Source organism: Polyodon spathula, chromosome 13 (genome assembly GCF_017654505.1).
Source record: "Polyodon spathula isolate WHYD16114869_AA chromosome 13, ASM1765450v1, whole genome shotgun sequence".
Lineage (NCBI taxonomy): Eukaryota > Metazoa > Chordata > Actinopteri > Acipenseriformes > Polyodontidae > Polyodon > Polyodon spathula.
In genome coordinates this window covers 25,902,232-25,922,071 of record NC_054546.1, presented here as the reverse complement: position 1 = coordinate 25,922,071, position 19,840 = coordinate 25,902,232, and the positions used below count along the sequence as shown (strand labels likewise).

At 41.3% G+C, this 19,840-nt stretch overlaps 1 protein-coding gene across 1 annotated transcript in view; it reads left to right on the top strand.

The window, feature by feature from the left end:
• lrrc23 (leucine rich repeat containing 23) overlaps window positions 1–19,840 on the top strand; it is a 35,404-nt gene that overhangs the window by 12,519 nt on the left and 3,045 nt on the right. The window contains exons 5-7 of the mRNA XM_041267849.1: window positions 261–523; window positions 2,010–2,140; window positions 11,207–11,343. Coding sequence (XP_041123783.1) covers window positions 261–523; window positions 2,010–2,140; window positions 11,207–11,343 — 531 coding nt within the window. The remainder of the gene's footprint in view (window positions 1–260; window positions 524–2,009; window positions 2,141–11,206; window positions 11,344–19,840) is intronic.

The window sequence follows — 19,840 nt, the reverse complement described above, 5'->3', positions numbered from 1 at the left end:
GGACTGAAAATTCATACTATCAGGAAATCTATCTAATCCAAGTTCATTTTAATGAGAATTTACTATAATAATAATAATAATAATAATAATAATAATAATACTTAGACCACTATTTCTACTTCTACTAATACTTATGATTAAATTAATAATTGTAACCTTTAAAAAGAGCACTACATTTCCCATGGTGCTGTGTGCCAGCCCTGCACAGTGGTCATGGGGGCTTATGGGAGTTGTAGTCCCCTGACGACTCTCTCTTGCAGGGGTGTGACACAGCTGGCCGCTCTCGCGCCCTTCATTCACGTCAGGTTCCTGGACGTGTCACAGAACCAGCTCCGCGACCTCTCACCCCTCACCTCCCTCACACACCTGCTGTGGATCAAGGCCGACGGGAACCAGCTGACCGGGTTCAAGGGTCAGCCGATGGGGGAGCTGCCCTACCTGCAGTGGCTCAGCCTAGCATCAAATAAGATCCGGGGATTGGAGGGGCTAAGTGGAGCTGTGCTGGAGTACCTGAACTTGACAGGTAAGAACATGGACCTGAGCAGTCAAACCAGTAACTCTCCCAGTAACTGTGATCACAGCATTGTAACCCTCCCAGTTTGACCATCTCAACCCTCCCAGTAACCCTCCCAATGTAATCATAGCATTGTAACTCTGCCAGTAACCCTCCCAGTGTGATCATAGCATTGTAACTGTCGCAGTAACCCTCCCAGTGTGATCATAGCATTATAACTCTGCCAGTAACCCTCCCAGTGTGATCATAGCATTGTAACTCTTGCAGTAACCCTTCCAGTGTGATCATAGCATTGTAACTCTGCCAGTAACCCTTCCAGTGTGATCATAGTATTGTAACTCTCCCAGTGTGATCATAGCATTTTAACCCTCCCAGTGTGATCATAGCATTGTAACTTTGCCAATAACCCTTCCAGTGAGATCATAGCATTGTAACTCTCCCTGTGTATCATAGCATTGTAACTCTGCCAGTAACCCTCCCAGTGTGATCATAGCATTGTAACTGTCGCAGTAACCCTCCCAGTGTGATCATAGCATTATAACTCTGCCAGTAATCCTTCCAGTGTGATCATAGCATTGTAACTCTCCCAGTGTATCATAGCATTGTAACTCTTGCAGTAACCCTCCCAGTGTGATCATAGCATTGTAACTCTCCCAGTGTGATCATAGCATTGTAACTCTCCCAGTGTATCATAGCATTGTAACTCTTGCAGTAACCCTTCCAGTGTGATCATAGCATTGTAACTCTGCCAGTAACCCTTCCAGTGTGATCATAGCATTGTAACTCTCTCAGTAACCCTCCCAGTGTGATCATAGTATTGTAACTCTTCCAGTGTGATCATAGCATTTTAACCCTCCCAGTGTGATCATAGCATTGTAACTCTGCCAATAACCCTTCCAGTGAGATCATAGCATTGTAACTCTCCCAGTGTATCATAGCATTGTAACTCTCACAGTAACCCTCCCAGTGTGATCATAGCATTGTAACTCTCTCAGTGTGATCATAGCATTGTAACTCTGCCAGTAACCCTTCCAGTGTGATCATAGCATTGTAACTCTCCCAGTGTGATCATAGCATTGTAACTCTGCCAGTAACCCTTCCAGTGTGATCATAGCATTGTAACTCGCCCAGTGTGATCACAGCATTGTAACTCTCCCAGTGTTATCATAGCATTGTAACTTTCCCAGTAACCCTCCCAGTGAGATCACAGCATTGTAACTCTCCCAGTGTGATCACAGCATTGTAACCCCCTATTTGAAAGCATTCGACTCAAGTAACTTGTGAGCGGCTCGATGGATTGCTTTGAAAGTTTATCTACACCTTGATAAAGGAGAGGAGAGGGGGACGAATCACGAGAAATAAGCCCCCCCTAAACCAGCCCCCTACCTTCTGCCTGTGGTAGAATGTTTCATTCCTCCTCTCCCCTCCTCAGTGAGCGCACATTGTGAACAAAGCCCCCTGTGCAGAATGTTTCATTCCTCCTCTCCCCTCGCAGGGAATCTCATCCAGCAAGTCTCTGGGCTGGATTACGGCTGCCTTTCCAACCTGGTGTGTTTGGAGCTCCGAGGAAACCAGCTGGAATCCACCAAGGGACTGCACCTGCCCAACCTGCGGCGTCTCTACTTGGTATGATCCAGGGATAGGGGGACAGGGAGTGGCAAAATATCAGGAAGGGGGTTAGGGAGAAGGAGAAATGCTACGTTAATATAATATAATAAGATAAAATAACTCTGATGAAAGCAGTACAGCCCAAACGCTTGTCTGCTTGACTGAGTATCTTCCAAGAGGTGTAACTGTGCTTCCCTCTCTCTCAGTATTAACTGTGTTCCCCCTCTCATTTCAATTCAGTTCAATTAAATGGTCCTTTATTGGCATGACTTACAATAGCAGGTGTTTTCAATGCAATTATACAATACATACATGTATATATACATTGCATCATAAGTACATTATATATATATATATATATATATATATATATAAACACACACACACACCGGTAATACAGTGGCTACAAGTAATATATTTTCTCTCCTCCCAAGTTGTGCTCCTTATGCGTTGTCACTGTGCGCCCCATTAGTTGTCACAGGCAGCTACGTATTGGGCAGCCAGTGAGGTTGTATGTCCCTCCCTAGGAGTACAGCCAGTTTTTCTAGGTCTGCCATGTTTGGAAAAAGTGGAGAAAGTGCATCTCTGTCTCGACCTCTTCTGTCTCACAGTGACCACAGAGCCTGTTCTCTCTGGGCAGCCAGGTCTACGTGTGTCTGCCTTTTTCTATGGCCAGGTTGTGGTCACTGAGCCTGTACTTGGCCAGGATCTGTCTCTGCTTTGTATCTCTGACAGTGGAGAGATACTCTGCTAGGGTATAGTTTCTTTTTAGGGCCCAATAACAATCAAGTTTATTTGGGAATTTTGTTTCTTAATCCCAATGTTTCAGATATGAGTTTTTGGTTTGTTTTATAATTTTGTTGACTCTAATTGGGGGATGGCCAGCAGTGTTGACCTAACACCTTTGTGTTCGTATTAGTGGGGATCAGTGCAGTGCGCTTCAGGGCCAGCAGACTTATGGGACTCTTTTCAGGGCTGAGCTCTTGGGTTTGGAGGGTCTTATATTGGGGTGAGTCCGACTTCTTTAGGTGCATCCAAAATTTGAGTGCTCTTTTCTGTGTTGGGTAGCAGCCATATTTAGTGATTTGGTGTTTTTCTTTGCACTTGTAGTATGTTTTTGTAGCGTTCATATAAGGTTTTGATTGGGTGTTCGTCCCATTTAGTGTAATCCTGTTGACTGAGTGGACCCCATACCTCACTGTATACAGCGCAATGGGCTGGATGACACTCAGTTAATTTTAGCCATATTCTGACAGGTATATTCATTTAATAGAATCTTCTTTGCATGGTATAAAAAGCTTTTCCAGCTTTTTCCTTTAATGCATTTACTGCTAGGTTAAAGCTCCTTGACTCACTGATAGTCAGGCCCAGGATAGTGTAGTTTGTGGTGTGTTCTAGGGTGGTGTTGCCTAGGGTGAAGTGATATCTGTTTCCCTGAGATCTGGCCTTTTTTTGAAAAATCCTTATTGTCACGAAAAGGTAGTCAAACCCAGCACCCAGGTAGATGAAATAAGCAATAAGTCCAATACAAACTTGCCAATAGATGAATTAACGTTCTTTTAATAGGTGATTCTCCAAAGCAGAATAGTGAGAGTGAGCTGCATGAACAATGCAGAGTAGAAGAAAAAAAAATACACACAGTACAATAAATAAATATAACTATAAAAATAGCTAATAAATAAAAATAATAATAGTGACTAAATTCAAAGTCCAAACTACAATGCAATAAGCATAAAGTAAGTTTAGGACACTGAATAATAAAGAAGTTCTCCTGGTAAACCCTTTAGTAGAGAAATCAAACTGCTATCTGTAATTTAAGTTATAGTGAATGGCTAAAGGCAACCACCTCCTGTCATGATTTAAACCAATTCCGACTGACCTAATCTGGGCCTATCTAAGTATGCTTTCACATTAAACCCCACCCAGTTGAGCATCTACCATCAGCAAGTAAATTTAATAAGACATTATATTAAATAACACTATACAATAAATATATACTTTAGGTCTAATCATTAAATAACATTTCATTATGTGGGAATATATATAGATTACATTTCATAAAATCACCAAATTCAATCAATATTGAACTTTTTTTTCCTCTATAAGTCAACCCTGCATCAAAATAATGATGTGTCTTTCATACGTATAATCATATAATTGTTTTTTTCTTTTCCTTCTTGCAAATCATTCCTAAATGAGCACTGGCATCCCAGCAAACCCACAGATTTGGCAAGTTTCTTACCTTACATACAGTACCAGTACAAATTTGAGTACACTTGCTGGAAACTAATTTTTTTTCATAATTGACAATGTTTTACGTCGTATACGTTTCTGTAAATACTTAAATGAAAACACATGTTACAATATACAAAACAAAACATAAGGAGTGTCAAAGCAATGTTCAAGAAAATTGAAAATTGTCTCTAAATCTTGGATTCCTCAAATTAGCCACCCTTTGCCTTAATAACAGCTTCACAAACACAAGGTATTCGGTTAACAAGTTTCAGCAGGAAATCACCCGACATGTCTTCCCAGATCTTCTGCAGCAATTCCCAGAGATGTAGGCCACTTGTGGGTAGTTTTGCTTTGGCTCTTCTGTCCAGTTCATCCCATACAAGTTCTATGGGATTGAGGTCTGGAGACTGGGCAGGCCAGGTCATTAGATTGAGTTGTCCTTCACTTTCCTTCTTCGCCAGATAGTTCTTGCACAACTTTGAGGTGTGTTTTGAGTCATTATCTTGCTGAAGAATGAAGGACTGCCCAACTAGCCGTAATCCTGATGGAATGACATGCCTCTGAAGTATGCTATGATAGCCATGCTGGTTGAGCTTGCCATGGACTTGGTAAAGATCACCAACTCTGTCACCAGCAAAGCAAGCCCAGACCATGACACTGCCTCCTCCATGCTTGACAGTGGGAACCACACATGCAGAACTCATGCGCTCACCCTCTCTGCGTCTTACAAATACTCGGCGGTTGGACCCAAATATTTCACATTTCTACTCATCGGTCCATAAGACTGACTTCCACTCCTCAAACGTCCAGTTTCTGTGTTTTTTGGCCCAGGCAAGTCTCTTCCTCTTATTCTGCACTCTTCAATGGTTTCTTTGCAACAATTCTTCCAGTTAGGCCAGCTTCACGCAATCTCCTCCTAACAGTTGATGTTGAAACATCTGTACTTCTAGTAGCATTTAGCTGAGCTTGTATTTCAGGGGCAGTTGATCGCCAGTTTCGCAGACTTGTGACTCAAATTAACTTGTTCTCTGATTCGAGGTCACCCTTGGCCTGCCTGACCTTGTTTGGTCCTCATGAGTGCCAGTTTCTTCACATTGTTTGATGATCTTGGCCACAGCAGTTACAGACACTTGCAAAATTATTGCGATTTTAAAGATTGACCTTCATTTCTTAAAGTAATTACAGATTGTCTTTTTTCTTTGCTTAACTGAGTGTATTTTGCCATTTTCTGCTTCCTTACATTCAGGAATGACAAACTTGTACCTATGCTACCTATATTTATAGTAATCATGGACCCTCACCTGTTAACAATAATTGGTGACAAAAGGTTAATTAGGTAACATGCTAGTTAACTCAGAGAACATCTAACAAACACACTTTTATACTTAGGCCAATGTTCTAACACCGTGTTATACACATTCCAGACTGTTAACTGACTTGGGCTTCAGACTGAAATCGCCTTGCTTTGGCTGACCATTTCATTGAAATTGACAAGATTTACATTTTCATTTAAAAATTAAATTTTTGAATGCAATTCACTTATGATTATCAGCTTATATAAGTACACATATCATATAATGAAATATTAAGTGTTTATAGACAAGTTTATACAGTTAAAAGCATAGATAATCATGAAAAACCTGGTTTCAAGCAGGTGTACTAAAACTTTTGACTGGTACTGTACATTTCATTGACACTTTTGCTAATATTTCTCTTTGCAATATCGTTTTTTTTTTTAACTATTGTATATATTAGGCATAAACACGGTACCGTTTCATTTTATAATCCAGAGACCGTGATGATGCGGAAATAGGCCTTATCATCACAATTATCAGTCAGTTATCTATTTGTCCTTTTAAGGTTTACTGCCAAGGCCCAGGACTGCAGTACTGCTCCAGCAGAGCCAGGTTCTGCTGCAGCCCCTGCTCTGTGGGCGACAGCAGGACCAGGTCATCTGCGTAGAGCAGGAACTTGACTTCTGTGTCATAGAGTGAGGCCAGGGGCTGCAGACTGTTCCAGCATCATTGTTAACTCATTGATATAAATATCGAGCAGTGTTAGACTGTTATGCGGGCATTGACTATACTACAGAATACCTTCCCCAGATTACTGCTCACACAAATGCCTTGGGAGTTATGGGGGTCGAATTTGTCTACGCTCTTGTGAATTGGGGATATAAGCCCTTGGTTCCAGATGTCAGGGAAGTAACCAGTACTTAGTCCCATGTTGAATAATTTAAACATTACCTCTTGTAGCTTAGGAGTGATGTTTTTGAGCGTCTCGGTACTAATGCTGTCAAGGCAGCAGGCTTTTCTGGGTTTAAGTGCCTGGAGCTTCTCAGTTAACTCTTGTAGGGTGATTGGAGCATCAATTGTAGTTTGGTTAACTTTAATTGATTGTTCTAGTAATTTCAGTTTTTCTCTAGTTAAATTTTTGTTTATTTGTTAGATCTTTTTGTTGTTTATCTTTATAAAGGGTTTCAAAATAATTTTTCTAAATTGTTCCATTTTCTATTGTTAATTCTTGTTGTTTTGTTGAGTTTAAATTATTCCACATTTTCCAGAACTGGTTTTGGTCGATAGATATTTCTATATCTATGAGGGTTTTGTTTTTGTATTTTTGTTTTTTCTGTTTGAGTGTGTGTTTATAGTGTTTTAGGGTCTCGCAGTACCTCAGGCGTAAATCTGGAATTTGTGGTTGATTAAATTATTAATTAGATAAATGTCTTAGATTTGTTTGTATGGATTTACATTAATCATCACACCATTATTGTGTGAGTTTTTGTTTTTGTTTTATTTTTTACTTTTTTTTTTTTTTTAGATTTGCCATTATGGCTGCATTTTTAAATAAGTTTTTGATGTGTTTAACTGCCAGATTTAGTTCTGTCACATTTAGTTGGTACTGAGTGTTGAGGAAAGTGTGAACGAGGTTAGTCATTTCCATAGAACTGATTGCTTTGTTAAAACTGATTGCTCTCTGCTGTTTGGAGCCCATCTGTATGTTTGATTACGATTGTACAGCTTACTGGTCTGTGTCTGTGTGTTTTTAGGCTGACCACTTCTTTTCAGGAACACAGTGATTTGGTTGTGGTCCGACAGGGGGGTTTTGTTGCCTGACAGTGAATGCATTAAGAGATGAGGGGTCCGTGTCCGTAATGTCATAGTCGACTACACTTGTTCCAAGAACTGAGCAGTAAGTAAACCTCCCTAAAGAGTCCCCTCTATTCATGCCATTACCGATGTACAGACCCAGGGCACGACAGAGATGCACTAATTCTCTCCCATTCTTGTTTATAACACGGTCAGGGTTGTTTCTCTGTGTTGTAGTAGGTGTGAGGTATGAAGGTGTCTGTCCAAATATATGGCTGTTTCCCTGAGTGTTTATACAGTTAGGCTCTGAGCATGTCCTGGCATTGAAATCCCCACAGAATAGCACATTTACCTGAGCCTGAAAATGGCCGATTGCTGTGTGGAGGGTGTTAAAATACTCTTCGTTATAATGCAGGGATTCAGTTGGCGAGCTCCCCTTTGTTCCACATTATAGTGGTGGGGGGTGGGGGGGTGGGCGGTGTTGTGTGTCTGTGGAGCTGCTCCCTCAGTCCCTGCAGTTCCTTGGTGATGGTCTTCTCTCTGCGCTGCATCTGAGACACAGTGTTCAGCAAGGAAGGCCAGTATCCAGGCATTTATGATACTGCAGAATACCTTCCCCAGGTTACTGCTCACACAGATGCTTCAGTAGTTACTGGGGTCAAATTTGTCTCCACATTTATATATGGTGGTGTGGCAGGGCAAAAGCCCTGCATGTGTAAATAATGTATTGTGTATATGTATAGTTTAAAAAAAAATTGAATGCAAGTGTGTACTAGATATGGTGGGTTTTTGCAGTTTTAAATAAAGTTGAAAAGTTTTAATTTTAGTTTGGCAGGGATGGGGTTAAATCCAACTCAGCCAAATCCATGTGCTGATTGTGGCTGGGGCTTAATTGTCTAATTGATGGTCATTAAACCCAGGCATATGGTATAAAAAAGAAGCTGGAAAGCCAGTTCTTTAGTTTTAGTTCCAGCAAGTATTCAGCCTCGCGACTGTGTGGAGAGCCAGGGTGAGTGAATTGTGTAGGGATTCATTTAGGGGATTTTGATCCCACAACAGTTTATTTTAGTGTGTCACAGAGTATGTCCTCACTTTTAGTGGGAGCAGCTCTAAGTCTGTGTTTGGCAAACTTTAGTTTTTAGCTGTTTTCTCACTATATTTTGTTTTGCATTTTTTTAGTTGTTTTGATTACACTCTGACTGTATGTCCTCCTGTGCTAGGGCTATCGTTATTGGTACCCTAGTGGTGGCCACCTGTCACTGCAGCTTTCTGTTTATTTGAATAAAACCTTGACGCCTGAGGGACGTTGACAACTGCATCCCTCTGTCTCTCTCATCATTTAGCGGACACCCACAACAAAAGTAGAAGGTACTAATACCCCCTGTTACAGAGATGTTACAGAGAACATAAGAAAGTTTACAAACGAGAGGAGGCCATTCGGCCCATCTTGCACGTTTGGTTGTTAGTAGCTTATTGATCCCAGAATCTCATCAAGCAGCTTCTTGAAGGATCCCAGGGTGTCAGCTCCCTGTGTTTCTTGTTTGATAGCTGCCTCAGTTTTGATTTTACCAATTTTTCAAATGTTTCAATTTTGTACAGCCAGAATGCTTCCTTCTTTATTGTACTTGTATTGTGTGTACTGAAAGCTGTTTAGCATGCTTTCAATCTCCACACATCTCATTGCTATCCGATAGTCTGCAGTGCTGGTCTCTGTCCACTTGTATGTGGGCTGAAGGTTGAAGAGTTTGGCTGGAGGGTTTGAATCCCTGGTAGGCTGTTCTGATTTCTTTAGGTACAGCGTTATTTGGCTGTGGTCTGATGGGTGCGTTTGTGGCATGACCTATAAATGCATTTATACATTCTGGGTCCATGTCTTTGATGGCATAGTCTACCACACTACTACCTAACACCGAGTTATAAATGAGTTGCACTATCGGCTTCCCACTCTTATTCACAGCACTGTCGTAGCTGTTCCTGTGTGGTGTGTGTGTGTGTGCGTGTGTGGTACAAAGGGGTTTCTCCAAATGGGTGGCTGTTCCCCTCTGTGCTGATGTAGTCAATCTCTGGAAGTCTAGAAATGTATAACTTCAGATTCAAAACCCTCTTTGTGGTATGGGGAGTCTAACAGCAACATGTACATTACACACAGTTAAATGTCTAGATTGCTGTTTATAATTTCTCTTTATTTAGATCTAAATGTGTGTCTGCCCTATCAAATGGGAGGATATAGTTTGCGAGTTCCCCTTTGTACTAGACAATAATGTCCCCTGAATCTCTGCCATGTTTAATGTGGGTTTTTTTCAGGGGGGGGGGCTCTATCTGTTCAGTATAACGGCTAGGACAGTGTGCAGACACACTTCCATGTTTCGTGGAGAATGATTATTTTTGAATTATTTACAAAGTCAGGGACCCTGCTCTGTTCTAAAAGTTGAAAAACACAGACTCTGGATATTCCAAATACTTATTTTAAATTATGCCATTTAAGTTTTTATATTTCCCATTTGAACGTTTGATTTGTTATTGTTGTTATTATTACTACCATTAATATATTTGTTTAATAATGATAAATATCCATGGGATTGTCTCTATAGGAGACTTAGCTATAGCCAGGTTAAAACTCCCTGACGCACTGATTTTACAGACCCAGGTAGTTTTAACTGGACCTGTGCTCTAAAGTGGTGATGCCCAGAGTGACGCTGTACCTGTCTCTGAGATCTGGCTTTCTTCTGGAACACCATCACTCTCGTCTTGTCCAGGTTTACTGTCAGTGCCCATTTGTGACAGTACTGTTCTAGCAGTGCCAGGCTCTGCTGCAGACCCGGGCCTGCTGTCACCCACAGAGCATGAAATTTAATTTCTGTCATGTAGAATGAATCCAAGGGCTGCAGACTGCTCCAACATTGTGGCCAACTCGTTAATGTAGATGCTGAACAACAATGTTGGGCTCAGACTGCAGCCTGTCTCACTCCACGACTTTAGTTGCCAATTTTCATAGCGCACTTTCATTGTCTGTATACATTGACATAGTGATGTGTGGTAATGTTGCCCGCCCCTGTGTGTATTTCTGTGTTGTGTGTTAATGTTGGTGTATAGTCATTGGTACACAGGATATAATATGGGTTATGCGCACAAGTGTTTAAAATGTATATTTATATTTTAGGCACAAGGATTGCACAGCACTTCACGTGCAGGAATAAAATGTAATAATATGTTAGCATGGGGAATTGCACTTTTATTAATTCACGTGCATTTGTACCGAGACTCCAATTAAATGATTGATTAGCAATCGAGTCTCGGTACAGCTGTATAAAAGCAGCATGTTTTCACTCAATTGGGGTTGTGTGTTTGCTGAGTGGAGAATGTGACTGGAGGTGGAGGTAAAAGTAATAATAAATAAAGTAAATCACATTATCGGCGTTTTTGTCTGTATAGTCCGTTTTGTATGTATAGCCAAAATAAATAAAGTGCCGTGTCCTGTGTTTTGTTTTCAAACCTTTTATTTTCTGTCTGTTTAATTATTAAATGCTGAGCGCAAGCAAGTGCTCAGCTTCATCAAAACTCCACTTCTCTCTGTCTCTTCTGTGTTGGTTCCTGTTTCTGGTCTGATGTCACCCACTGCAGCCGTCTTTGTGACATGATGTCATAGACTTTACCCCCTGCACCGCTTTAAAAAATTCGGAGGACTAGACCTGGATGCCAAATTGAGTCAAATGCTCAATCTATCTATAATTATTTCTTTCTTTCTTACTTTCTTTCTCAGGCTCAGAACCTCATTAAACGGCTGGAGGGTTTGGCTCATCTGGAGAAGCTGACCACACTGCACCTGAGAGACAACCAGTTAGAGTCCCTGCAGGGGTTCAGTGCAGACATGAGAGCTCTGCAGTACCTCAACCTGCGGTAGGTGTGTTGGGAGTCAGGAAGGACAACTTGATATTCTCTCATATCTGCAGTCTCTCTCAAATTCAAAAGAGGATTTATTGGCATGACAAAACAAATAGTTTTAACGCATTTAAACAAATAACACAACTCATCAATACAAACAGATAACCCTTTGTGGCGGAGTGTCCCGCCCCCTTTATGTTTATAAGTGTTTTCTGTTATATGTAGTGTCTTTAATGTTGGTGTTTATGTATAAAATACAAGGGATATAAATATGGGTTGCGAGCACAAGTGTTTAAAGTGTGCATTTTGTATTTAGGCACGAGGATTGCACAGCACTTCACGTGCAAGTAAAATAATATGTGAGCACAGGGAATTGCACTTTTATTCACATGCAGTTGTACCGAGACTCCAATTGAATGATTGATTACCAATCGAGTCTCGGTACAGCTGCATAAAAGCTGCATGTTTTCACTCCTGGTGTTGTGTGTTCATGAGTGGAGAGAGAAGGATTTTTTGGGGGTTTGAGAACAATTGATACAACGTGCTGGAAGTGCCAGCCCGGTACTTGTTTGTCTGTTCGTCCACTGTCTTGTTTAGTGTTGTTCATTTTGTTTACCTATTTATTTTGGCCTCAAGTGCCGTGTCCTGTTTTGTGTGTTTTGGTTAAATCTTTTGTTTATTATTATTTACAATACAATCCTGGACGCCGTAGCGTCACAGATTCACCGCCCTACCTTTGTTCGTCCTTTTTCTGGTCTGACGTCACCTCTACAAAGCCATCCTGTTCACACCCTTGTAGTTGTGTTCTGGGCACAATGTGTGATTTTTGCAGTGCTATGTGCTAGTAGATGCGTGGTGTCAGTAGCAGCTGGCTGAAGGGATTCTGTTGTGGTCGCAGTGTGTCACTCTGCAGTGCTGAGGGGATTCTGTTCTGGGTGCAGTGTGTCGCTCTGCAGTGCTGAGGGGATACTGTTCTGGGTGCAGTGTGTCACTCTGCAGTGCTGAGGGGATACTGTTCTGGGTGCAGTGTGTCACTCTGCAGTGCTGAGGGGATACTGTTCTGGGTGCAGTGTGTCACTCTGCAGTGCTGAGGGGATACTGTTCTGGGTGCAGTGTGTTCAGCAATTTTGCCAATTTTCACCGCACTTATTTTCTGAATATATTGACTTTATTATGTCATATTTACCCCCTACGCCACTTTGGAGAATTTATAAAACAGTCTGTTGTGCCAAATTCAATCAAATGCTGTTTTTGTTTCTTTCTTGGTAGTGCTTGGCAGTAGCAGAGTAACTTTCTGGCTGATTTACACTCACTGTCAAACAGTTTCTCTCTCTAGGTTTGTTTTTTGTGGGTTTTTTTGTATATTGAGTTTTTTTTTTTTTTATTACTGATGATTCAAATATATTAACCTTTTTGGTTGATTGGAAGCTGTTTAATATGCTTTCAATCTCAGCACTGAGGAGAGTTATCTTGTAGACCAGACTGGAAAATTACAAATGTAATACCGATCCACAAAAAGGGAAACAAAACTGAACCAGGTAACTACAGATCAATAAGCCTGACCTCTATTATATGCAAACTTATGGAAACTATAGTAAGATCCAAAATGGAAAATTACCTATATGGTAACAGTATCTTGGTAAACAGTCAACATGGTTTTAGGAAAGGGAGATCATGTAATATTGGAGACATTTAATAGAGAAAAGTGTGCATTATAAATATCATATGGGAGATACTGAAATTAAAGAAGGACTCTATGAAAAAGACCTAGGAGTTTTTGTTGACTCTTCATCTAGACAATGTGGGGAAAGCTATAAAAAGGCCAACAAGATGCTCGGATACACTGTGAAAAGTGTTGAATTTAGATCAATGGAAGTATGTTAAAACTGTACAATGCATTAGTAAGACCTCATCTTGAATATTGTGTTCAGTTCTGGACACCTCGCTAGAAAAAGGATATAGCTCCTCTAGAAAGAGTGCAAAGAAGAGCAACCAAAATTATTCCGGGTTTAAAAGGCATGTCATATGCAGACAGGCTAAAAGAATTTAATCTATTCAGTCTTGAACAAGGAAGACTATGCGACGACCTAATTCAAGCATTCAGAATTCTAAAAGGTATTGACAATATCGAATTTTTCGACCTGAAAAAAGAAACAAGGACCAGAGGTCACAAATGGAGTTTAGACAAAGGGGCATTCAGAACAGAAAATAGGAGGCACTTTTTTACACAGAGAATCGTGAGGGTTTGGAACCAACTCCCCAGTAATGTTGTTGAAGCTGACACCCTGGGATCCTTCAAGAAGCTGCTTGATGAGATTCTGGGATCAATAAGCTACTAACAACCAAACGAGCAAGATGGGCCGAGTGGCCTCCTCTCGTTTGTAAACTTTCTTATGTTCTTAAGCAAATAGGCACAATTGGAAATGTGCTGGGGCCCAACTTAACACAATTGTTGCTTCTAACTTGGCTTCCAAGGAAATGCTCAACACAGACTGAAGTACTTGGTTATCCTTACAAGCACTACTACAGAGAGAAAGACAGAATCAGAATGGGAGAGGTATCATCACAGGCTCTGACAAGTATGCTTTGGGATGACACATGGACAACATGCAGGTAAGGCACAGGTAGATGAGGGCACACATGGACAGACATTTAGCCCATACATGCAAGAATATGTGAAAGAGCACGTAGCAATATTTTTCCAACAATGAAGATGATTAACAAGTCCAATAATGGCAACAAGTGCAAGGGATAATGAGAATGCAAGGTAGGTGTACGGAAAGTGACAGCTGATAGGGCAGTGGCAAAGTGTTAATTATTCAAGCAGGTGTACAGCAGGTGCGGTGCTGATGCAGTAATCCCAAGAAACAAACAGACAACAAAGTATGGGTGAAATGTTTTGATTTTAATGGTTTTATAATCCAAAGGTCTGATGACCAGTTGGTAAACAATAACAAGCAATTCACAAAGTGTATTGCACAGAAGTGAAAAGAGTTGCAGTTCCGCAAATAATAAGCACAGTACTAACACACACAATTAACACACACACACGATCACAGGACCAAAGTGAGTGCTCTCAGTGCTTGTGGTGAAGAAAAATATAAATACATGCTACAGTGGTGAAGTGTTGTCCGGGTTTATTGCTGGCCTATAGTAACCGCTCCAGATTGTGTTAGCCGTCTATAAATACAAGTAATAATTATAGACAAGACAAACAAAACAAACACTCACGATTATTTATTTCACACACTGCACAGGTCCGTCCAGGTTAAGTTTTGTAACCATAGCGAAGGAAAAGATTACTGATTCTCCGGCCCCTTTATGCTATTCCGCTTGACCCCTTGGCAAACGATTGCAGCTGCTTTTATTGCTTGCAGCTGCTACCTCGTTTACCCTGCAGGTCAATACTTTCCTGCAACAGAGTCTCGCATTCATCCAGGCTGACCAACTTCCCGACCCTGGAAATGAACTGAGGCCAGCCCATTCCGGGAATTAGAAATGAATTTTCAGGCCAGCCCATTTCAGGACTTTCCCTTTTGCTATTTTGTGCCCTCACAGGTCGGGTCGATTTCCAACCAGAACCCATTATATTTCCGTCACAGGCAGACATTGCAGATCTAGGGCTGAGGTGTTGTCGTTTGGTTGTGCATTGTCAAGGTATTTTGTTGCAGATGTGACTTTTTGAGCTGATAAGGGAATGGTCACAGTCCCCTTGAAGTTGTACAAAGAGCATTTCAATATAAAGTGGAGCGAGAAAAAAAGAAGCCAACTTAGAAGCAACAATTGTGTGAATGTTGGACCCCAGCACCTTTCCAATTGTGCCTATTTGCTTAATGCTTGACAAGGCTTCCCCAATTGCTTCTCTTAACTTGGGCTCTTGTGTTTGATATCACTACTTCAAAACGGCCGTTGCATTTTTCTAAATTTGTTATAGATATCACTTCTTTTTTTTTACTTCATCAAATAATGAATAAAGTAAGGGAAAGCTATTAGAGGATGTGTATGGTAAATAGACAGACAGACAAGACGAGTAATACGAAAAATGAGAAGATTTTAAAGTAAAATAATGGTAGAAGGTACTTTTGGACAGTATTGAAAGTGTAAACATTGTATTCTTAGTTCCAAATGTACATCCACCGGTGGTGAAAACAGTATGTCTATTTTGGTAGGTATTGATTTTTACGTAGGTACAAAACAACAATGTTATGAATAGTTAAAGGTACATATGCATGTCAGTGCTAAAGGGTAGTATACTAACACATTTTAATGCTAAAAAAAAAACATTATTCTCCTTGTTATAGAGGTGTTATGAAAGGCCAATGTAAGGCATTTGTAAAGCATTAGATCCCTTGATAAAAGGCGTGGTGAAGCTGGTGAAGCTGCCCAGGCAGGACGAGCACCGGTGTCACCAGAAATAAGTTAGCCGTGAAATAAGTTAGCGTTTGCCTATTTGAGCCTTTCTACGCATGTACGAATTTTAGGACTTAAAGGCAAGGTTCTCTGGAGATTCATAGAAAATTACAGGACGCCATTTGATATTTTTTTGAGAATCGAAAACAAGTTTTGCTTAATTTGTGTTTAAATATGTTGTCATCTTATTTATCGAAGTGTATTGCAGACAGCTTTTTTTTTTTTTTTGAAGGTGACATTTATCGTAATGTATATTTAAGTTTAATTTGTATTATAAATACATTTTATCTTCAGAAAATTGCTCGCTGTATTTATTTTTTTTTAACATGATTAAATATTTTTAAAACTTTTATTTGTCGGTGTAATTTATGTCTATGCATAGTTAAAATCACTGCTTGCCAAATGTGTATTTCCTTTAAAAAATGTAGTTTGTTGGCATGTCATATACTGTGGGGTAAGCAAATAAGTGTTTTAATAAGTGTTTATGTAAGCTCACTTTAATAGTTATATTATTTTCATGGTAAATTGCTCTGTGACTTTGAACCTTTTCAATAAATTCAGTGGGAAAGTGGTTACAAACATTTTTCTTCATGTCGAGAATAATGTTTTGACGTTGTAATCAAGTCCACGGAATATCTAAAAACCTGTTAATATAGAAAACGTACATGATTTTAGTGGAAGATGGTGTTTTAAGGTGTATATATAATTTGAGAAATGCATAAAACGATTGGTTTCCAATACATACCGTCCAAAAGTGCAGTTCTATTATTAAATGAACATCTGTAATCCGAGTTGACAAGATGGATATACTCTTGCAGCACCAAATACTGTACTAATTCAGATAGCTCTCCACTTTAATCTAGTACCCTGTGCAAATCTCTGATCCTGATCCTCACTTCTACAATAAAAGTCCCCACTCATCAGTAGTTGTATTTCAGGAAAGATAAAACATCACACCACAGGTTATACTTTTTACTTGTAGATTATTATGTTGAACTCTGTGTGAGAACTTGCTCTTAATATTATTTTCTAATTATTATGATTTACACCAAATCTCATTTATCAAATATAAAGATATCATGAATATAACGTAGATATCATCTAGCATTCATTGCATACCGTACAGTAATAGTTTTGTCTATATACATTTCTCAATAACAAAGATACTGGTATTTAAAAAAAATGCACTTTTATTAAAACAAACAAATACATGTACACAATTCAAAATATACAAAACAATATATACAATAAAAACAAAGGTGTAAGGGTGGGTATGGGAAGACAAGGATTACATAAGGTGTGGTTTAATTACATGCTGGAGGTTTTTTAGGAATATATCATAAGTGTCTGACATTTGACCAGCATTTCAAAACTGTCTGATAGGTTTCAATACTGTCTTATGACCGCAGTATATAGGCTAATGGCTCATCAAAATAAATCACAAGACAAATGCATAGTGGTTTCTGATACAGTATGTCAACACAAACAAATTATACATGTATTTATTTCTCTTTCGCTGTATTATTTGTACTAAGAAAAACTATAAATATCCGTGGCGATTACAAATAAAAAATGACAACTCTGGTGAGAGTTTGCCACGTCTTTGTAAACTAGGAATTAAACACCTATTGTTAAATAATAGATAATATCTCATATTAGAAACTGTTATTGCACACCAATATAATTGCACATAAAAATAAATCGCATGACAATTGATAAATTATTTGTTTGTCTTAACCCATATACGTGCACGTAGCCTAAAGTTAACATATTATTTAATAATAATATGAAAAACATGTTAATAATATTACAGCAACGTCTTTTATGTTTTTACCACTTATAATGCAGTTAATAAAGATCCTGACAACATTTTAAGAGTAAAGCAATTTACTTGACACACTGGAAGCATCGCAATAACAGTCTGTTCTGAATAAAAGTACACAGACAGAAAGTCGACGGCTTAACCTTGCCTTTAAGCTCTAAGATTCGCGCATACGTAGAAAGGCTCAAAAAGACAAATGCTAACTTCCCGTGACACCAGTCCTGCGCCAGATTCTTAGGGCCAGAACATGCGGCCAAAGCACTAGTAGATCAGCTGGACTGCTCTCCATGCAGGAAGTTCTCTAGAAGAACTAAGGACCGGAGAGCAGCCCTATCCCCAGCAGAGTCTCTCCCCAAGCCATGGGAGAATGATGTCTGTGGTCCAAGGGCCTCTGCAGAGGTCCTCTAGGACCCCCACCCGCTACAGTGACCAGAGAGCTCTCCCGCACACCTGGGTCACCCTCCCCTTCCCCACCACCGGTGCAGAGGCACAGACACCTGTCAGGGGTGGTGAGATGGTCACCTCCAAGGCGGTACTGCTCGAGGGGACGCTCACCAGGGTACAGGCGGTTGCCGCGCAGGCGCAGACAATCCCTGTCGGAGACGCCCAAGCTCGGCCGAGCGGCGCTATGCTGAGCTGGTGGAGACTGTAAGAGCTCAGCAAACCATGCTAGGGACCCTACTAAAATCTACAGCATGCCCTCCCCTTGTGCCAGGACTTTCTTGAGCTGCTGCACTCATCCTGGAGCAACCCAGCATCCGCCCCTTCAGCCTCTGAACAGCAGAGGCCCTGCTACACACTGCAGAGCCCAAGAAGCAGGTCTAGGCATATTCCCCGCCATTGGGGACACAGTCACAGTACTGGTGCAGGGGTCCACCCTTACCAAGTGGATAAAGACCCTACCTGCCCTTCCAAGCCGTGCAGAAGAACAGACACCATACTGAAAAAGCTAGAGCGGCCAATGCTATGGCCGTACTGGTTTTCTAGCAGATGCAGCTGGCTGAGAGGCTGCAGGAGACGAAAACGGAGACGGACACAGGGGAGCTATTGGCGGTAACAAGGGCGATGACCGACCTAATGGGGGAGTAAGGTCAGGCATTAGGCAGATCTCTAGCTGCGCTGGTAGCCGCACGCAGACACCTCTGGCTAACACAGGCCAAAGTCGTCGAGACCAAGAAGGCAGCACTACTAGATTCCCCCGTTACACCGGGGCAGACGTTTGGAGCGACCATTGATGTGAGCCTTGAAAGGTCCCACAAGGACAAGGAGGTTGCTTCGAAGTTCTCGCGCCTTCCTGTCTACGCCAGCGCCCAAGGTGGCATTCACAGCCTGCTGGGGCAACAGGACCTGAACGCCGCCCGGCCGGACTCCTGGGTGCAATTGACAATGAGACACGGATACGCTCTACAATTCAGCTTAGGTGCACCACCGTTCAAGGGTGTGCTTCTCACCACTGTCGAACCAGCGAGGGCGATACTCCTTTTAACAGAAGATCACCAGTCTTCAACAGAAGAACGCTGTGCACTTGGTAAACCGAAGCGATGCCCTCAGCAGCTTTTACTTCCTGGTGCCCAAGAGGGATGGCAGTTTCAGACCTATTCTGGACCTCTGGCTCCTCAACTTGTTCTTCAAACAGAGGAAGTTCAACATATTGACAGCACAGCCTATCCTCCAGACCGTCCAACCGGGCGACTGGTTCACATCGATCAACCTGCAAGACGCCTACTTCCATGTCCCGATCCGTCCCGTGCAGAGAAAGTATCTGCACTTCGCCTTTCAAAGCAACACATACGAATTCTGCGTGCTGCCATTTGGCCTCTTGCTGGCACCCCACACATTTTCAAGCACTGGCTCCACTCAGGCTGCAGAGTATTCACATTCTGAATTATCTGGACGATTGGCTAGTTTGCGCGCGTTCCAAAGCACACACAAAACAGGTCATAGATCATGTAGGCTCTCTATACATCAACAGAAGAGCAACTTTGTACCGTCGCAGTCCACAGTGTTCTGGAGATCAAACTGAACTCTGCGCATGCTTCCCTCACTGTCGGAAGACAGGATTCAGTCATTGGAGGCCACACTCCTTATTCAGAGAGGATGCTCTCCTACAGGTCAGATATATCAGAAGTTGTTAGGGCTGACGGCAGCCACCTTGAAAATCCTTCCACTAGGGCTGCTGAGAATGCGCCCGCTTCAAGCCTGGGTAAATATGCTCTAGGTGCACCCGGTCCGAGATTGGTACAGGCTGGTGCGAGTGTCCAGACAATGCCGGAAGACACT